Raw genomic sequence first — 6,039 nt, 5'->3', positions numbered from 1 at the left:
TCTCAATCTCTCTTCTGTCTTTCTTCTCTCCCCTCTCTCTCCTTTCCCCCTCCTCTTCCCTTCCCCTCTCTGTGGCTATCTGTCACTTCCTTACTCCCCCTTTATCTCTCTTTCCTCATATAAAGAACACTGAAAGTAATTTAAAAGTACACTGAAATCTAGTCATTTAATGCTTAATAGGCACATTATAGACATGTAGTTTTTATTTATTCAGAATATTCAGAATAAAGATATTCACTGCTTCTTGTTTAGAGTCATATATGCCTGAAGTGTTTTTAACTCCACATATGAAAACAGAAACATCTAAACATCTTAGTTCTTACAAACCACTGAATTTTGGGGATCATTTTGGAAGCCTGCTCTGACCCTTAAGTTCCCCATGGTTGGGGGACAAAGCTTATGCCCTGTGAAGGTTTGGGGATTTCTCTGAGCAGATTGTGAGAGCCTTTTTTTTCTTGTAAGGTCTAGAAATCGGCCTCCAGGTCTTTGTTTCTGACTGTGAGCTTCCCCCTCCCTTTGCATGGCAGGGGAGTGAGTTGCCTGCCCCTTTTGCTTTGGCCGGTGGACAGGATGAGTAGACTTGATGTGCAGCAGACCAGCGAGGATGCAAACCTGACTCCGCCTTAGCTTCTACCTGACCCAAGAACCCAGCCTTGGTCACATTACAGGTCATTACTGTAAATAATAAAGATTTGTGGCTGTTTGTTACCCCAGTGGGAACTGATCACTGCGAACAGAGGTGCTAGGCACTGCCAATGAGCTCCTCCTCTTTCCTGATCATCTGTGGAATAACACACACACACACACACACACAGAGAGAGAGAGAGACAGAGAGAGAGAGAGAGAGAGAGAGAGAGAGAGAGAGAGAGAAAAGGACTTTGTGAGATGTTAGTGATTTTATTTCCTACATTGGAGAAAATTCCTGAGATTAAAGGTCCTCTTTATGTCAACATGGGCACTCCCATTTCTATGCCACCTGCCATACCATTGTAAGCCATGGCATTTATTGTACACCTGGCATTTTCCCAGCTGATTGCCTTATCTTGTTGACTTTGCATCTAATTCCATCCTCTATATGGTCTTGCTCCCTTGAATAATAACCAGGATAGAAAGAATGATGGGAGCAGGAAACCACCCAAATGGCCCTATTCCCAGAGCTTCTGAACTAGAGGCATGAGATTGCCCCAGTTCCAATATTGGGTGTCCAGCAATAGTGATGAGAGACTATTGGCCAGGTGAGGTACCAGTCTGTGATGTACTAGCTCTGTGGACTTCAGCAGAGGGAGAAAGAACAAGTCTATAGCATTGTGATGTTCACAAGCCACCAAGTCCAGGGTCATATGCTACCAAAAGCTCCTTGCTTCTTTTCCTTTTGGGCTGTTCTCCAGGTCTCTTGACATTGCTAAACTCCTTTGACTCACATCCGCATTCCCAAGACTATTGTCTTCTGTTGCAGAATTGACTCTACTTCTTTGAAATGTGGCACAACATAGAAGAGAGATCTCTGGCGTTCTACATGACTGTAGAAGGCAGGTCAGAGTAACTACCCTACAGAAAAAGTCCAAAAATCATTAGTGGCTGGATACAATGGTCTACATGTAGCTCACAGCACTAAGCAGTGTCAGGAGGGGAGAGGTGAGCAGTTGGACAGACTCTCTTCTAGATCCATAGAGGCGCTCCATTCATCTCCCGTCTTCTTGGAAAGCCATAGGACCACTACCCTGAAGGGCGGCAGCCAGGAAATGAAGTTCAGTGTGACTGCTAAAGGGAGGATGCAGATATGGGAGTGCTGGCAGGCAATACAGCTGAACCTCATGAGAGGCGGACAGCCCTCATCACTTACAAGCTGGGCCATTTTCTTTCAAGTGGCTACAGACACTTCTAAAGCAAGAGTATACTTTTGAGGCTATAGCTATCAGTTAGTTTTGCCTTAAGCCTACTGCTCTTGTACTAGCTTCATTATTTTTAATTTTTTTGTTTGGCGTGGATCTGTTTTCCATCAGAATGTTAGAATTTCTTGCTCCTCAAATATTATTCGAATTTGAGTATTAGCTGTAGTTTTTTCCATGTGTGGGGCGAGGGGGAGGGTACATGCACATGTGTAGTTTGTGTAGGTGTACATGTACATGTGTGCATGTCCATGTGGAGGCTAAAAATGAGCCACAAATGTCTCAGACAAGTCAACCTTGCCTTTTTTCCTTTTGATGTGTGTTTATGTGTTTTCACGTTCATGTATATGAATGTGTTAGGGGGGTTGCACAGGTCAGAAGACAAACCTATAACATCAGACCTTCTCTTCTGACTTGTTTGAGATGGCTCACAGCTGCCCACAGCAGACTTGCTGGCTCCAAGCTTTCAGGAATTGTTTTGGTGCCTCCCATCTCCCCACAGGAATACTGGCATTATGAGCAAATGCAACCTGAGCTAGCTTTTATGTGGGGTCTGGGGATTTGAACTCAGTTCTTTATGCTTACACAGCAGGCACTCTTTCCTATTAAGCCACTTTTCCAGCCTCTAACTGCTTTTAATCTAGGCTCTCTGCACTGGCAGGGAATTCGACCAGCAGGCTAAGCTGGCTAGCCAGTGAGCTCTAGGATCTGCTCATCTCCACCTCCCCTGTGGTAAGGTTATAAGGATGTGCTTCCACATACAGTTCTCGGGAGAGGCTGGTCTTAGAGTTCAAACTGAACCCAAAGTTTGAATAGCAAGACTCTAGCTTCAGGGGACATGTTTTCATGACATTTCTATTCTGTGTAATTTTTCTGTCTGCTATATTTATTAATACTGTAGTAAATCCACAAGACAGATTATTCTTATTTTAGAGCCGGGGAATCCAGGATATGGGGAGGGGAAGTGACTTCCTACCAACTGAGTAGCAGATCTGGGGTTCACACCTCACGCTCATTTTCTGAGGCATCATGTCCCATGACATTCCTTTCTGGACCAGGCTGTTCCTTCCTCTGCTTACCCTACCCACCTCACTGACAGGCCCTATTGTAGGCTCTCCTTGGGATGTTTCCCTTCCCTCTCAAAGTTCACAGTTTGCTTGGATAAGGAAGATACTTTCTCCTGCTGGTTCTAATGATAGTTCTATCAAAATAAATTAGGAGGACAATTAGAATTAAATGATTAGACCGAATGAGATTAGAGAAATCAAAGATGATGTTAACTAACAAGCACCACCAAGTATTCCCCCCACTCCGTTGGGATATGCCGGAAGGGATCTCAGAAATCACACAGTCAAGCACTATGCATTTATGCTGCAGCTTACCCGAACTATATGTATTTCTACTGTGTCGAGCCTTTGTAACAACTGAATTGAAATAATAGTTTTACCAACTACTGGTTATTTTGTGACACACTAGGGAGCTGATATCACATCTTTAGGCATGGAGACTTGGTTGAATGCACAGGGTGCCCTTAATCATAAACAGGGTGAGCATGGCAAGGCTCATTGGTGGACAGAATGTAAGAAAACAATCACTGCAGAAAATTTTGTTCAAGTCTTTAGTGGCTACATGACCTTGAACTAGTATTTCTGATTCAATGAGTGCTGGGCTGCACTGTTGGAATTTTTTAAAGTATTGTTTTCTGATTCTACTTTTTCTCTTTAGGTTTAACTTACTGATTCTGGCCTGAGATCCAGGATGGTTTGTTCTTGGGACCAGACATGACCAAAAGTTGATGCCATGACCACATCAACCTCTCCAGCTGCCATGCTTCTCCGGAGGCTTCGGCGACTTTCCTGGAACAGCACAGCTGTGCAGCTCTTCATTCTAACTGTGGTGACATTTGGCTTACTGGCCCCCCTGGCCTGCCACCGGCTCCTCCACTCATACTTCTATCTGCGCCATTGGCATCTAAACCAGATGAGCCAGGACTTCCTGCAGCAGAGCCTGAAGGAGGGGGAGGCTGCCCTTCACTACTTTGAAGAGCTGCCCTCTGCCAATGGTTCTGTGCCCATCGTCTGGCAGGCCACTCCCCGCCCCTGGCTGGTGATCACCATAATCACTGTGGATAGGCAGCCTGGCTTTCATTATGTCTTACAGGTAGTGTCCCAGTTTCATCGGCTTCTGCAGCAGTGCGGCCCCCAGTGTGAGGGGCACCAGCTCTTCCTGTGCAATGTGGAACGGAGTGTGAGTCATTTTGATGCTAAGCTGCTCTCCAAGTATGTCCCTGTGGCCAACCGCTATGAGGGCACCGAAGATGATTACGGGGATGACCCTTCAACCAACTCATTTGAGAAAGAGAAGCAAGACTATGTCTATTGCCTGGAGTCGTCGCTGCAAACTTACAATCCAGACTATGTCCTGATGGTGGAGGATGATGCTATTCCAGAAGAACAGATCTTCCCAGTATTAGAGCACCTATTGCGTGCTCGATTCTCTGAGCCACACCTCCAAGATGCCCTGTATCTAAAGCTCTATCACCCAGAAAGGCTACAGCACTACATCAACCCCGAGCCTATGCGGATCCTGGAGTGGGTTGGTGTGGGCATGCTTCTGGGGCCTGCGCTAACCTGGATATACATGAGGTTTGCCTGCCGCCCAGGCTTCAGTTGGCCTGTCATGCTTTTCTTCTGTCTGTACAGCATGGGGCTGGTGGAACTGGTGGGCCGACACTATTTCCTGGAACTGCGGCGCCTGAGTCCCTCCTTGTACAGTGTGGTTCCTGCCTCTCAGTGTTGTACCCCAGCTATGCTCTTCCCTGCCCCTGCTGCCCGCAGGACCCTCACCTACCTGTCCCAGGTGTACTGCCACAAGGGCTTTGGCAAAGACATGGCACTGTACTCTCTGCTGAGAGCCAAGGGAGAGCGGGCCTATGTGGTAGAGCCCAACCTTGTGAAACACATTGGGCTCTTCTCCAGCCTACGGTACAATTTTCATCCCAGCCTACTCTAAGAGTGCCAAGAAATGCTTTTCTGCCATTAGCTATTTCCAAAAGAGGCACACACTGAACTCTTTATTTAGACATGGTTGCTTGCAGAGATATTTCATTGTCCAATGTTGCTAGGTGTAAAGGCACTGGGACAGCGGAGGAATGCATCCAAGTGAAAAGCCCTGACTGGTAATCCTCCAGCAGAAGCAGCAGTTTGCCACAGGTCTGGATCTCTGTCCCTCTACACAGCCACACTGCCTCATGCAGTCTGCCCCATCAGTGAGGATGAATGTCAGTAATAGTTATCTTCTCTGTGTCTGCAAGTTGTGCCTCGTGACAGAGCCGATGACTGCCAAAAATCTTGTGCACTGTGGTGTAAGACTTGAGTTAGGATTTTAAGGGTAGAGTATGGTGAACAGTCAGATGCTTTTGAACAAATTCCTTTCTCACAGTATAAGAATGGATGTGTGCTTAGAATATATGCCCAAAGAAGGCAGGACCATGTCGCCATAATCTATTTGTTTTCCTTGACCTGGTGTAATAAAAGTGTCAAAGTTGTGCTGTGTCAGTTGTCTTGGAGACAGTGATCTGGCTCTTCTGTGATACAGTGACTTCTTTTCCCAGTACCCATCACAGCAATGCTGTTGATAAGAGCTTTAAGCCACAGCAGAATCTACGTGCACTTTCTGAATAACCTCAGTCTAGTTGCTTCCATTAAATACAAAATTACTGTTGAACGTTTCTGTCATAGTGTGATTCCTTGGTAGGTGGATGTTTCAGAAGGAGACAGAAGAGTGACCTCCACACTAGGAGCATAGCCTTCTCCCTGTGCTTGTTGCCTAAAGCTTTGCCCTCATTTCATTTTTTACTGGTGACATTATAGCATAGAAGACCAAGTATGGTCTGTGAAGTGAAAACCTTGTATGTTCATGGCTTGAGGGGTGTACAAGTGTGAGAGAATATTTTTATACTTAATATGTTTTAATTGTATGTGGGAGGTGGCATGTTTATGTGTGTGGGAATATGTTTATGTATATGCAGTTGTATAGAGGCCAGGGGTTGACGTCCGGTGTCTTTCTCAATTGTTTTCTGCTGACCAGGGGCCTCACTGAACATAAAATTCACCAGTTTGGCTAAACTGGCTAAGCAGCAAGCTCCAGA

At 45.8% G+C, this 6,039-nt stretch overlaps 1 protein-coding gene across 2 annotated transcripts in view; it reads left to right on the top strand.

The window, feature by feature from the left end:
• The window catches only part of Tmem246 (transmembrane protein 246), a 14,959-nt gene extending 9,344 nt beyond the window's left edge, over positions 1–5,615 (top strand). For both annotated transcript variants that reach the window (XM_028779985.1, XM_028779986.1), the window contains exon 2: positions 3,615–5,615. In XM_028779985.1, coding sequence (XP_028635818.1) covers positions 3,690–4,901 — 1,212 coding nt within the window. In that variant the 5' untranslated portion in view covers positions 3,615–3,689 and the 3' untranslated portion in view covers positions 4,902–5,615. The remainder of the gene's footprint in view (positions 1–3,614) is intronic.
• The last annotated feature ends 424 nt before the right edge of the window (positions 5,616–6,039 follow it).

Source organism: Grammomys surdaster, unplaced genomic scaffold (assembly GCF_004785775.1).
Source record: "Grammomys surdaster isolate TR1022 unplaced genomic scaffold, NIH_TR_1.0 363, whole genome shotgun sequence".
In the NCBI taxonomy this organism is placed as follows: domain Eukaryota; kingdom Metazoa; phylum Chordata; class Mammalia; order Rodentia; family Muridae; genus Grammomys; species Grammomys surdaster.
This window is presented reverse-complemented; position numbering and strand designations above follow the sequence as displayed.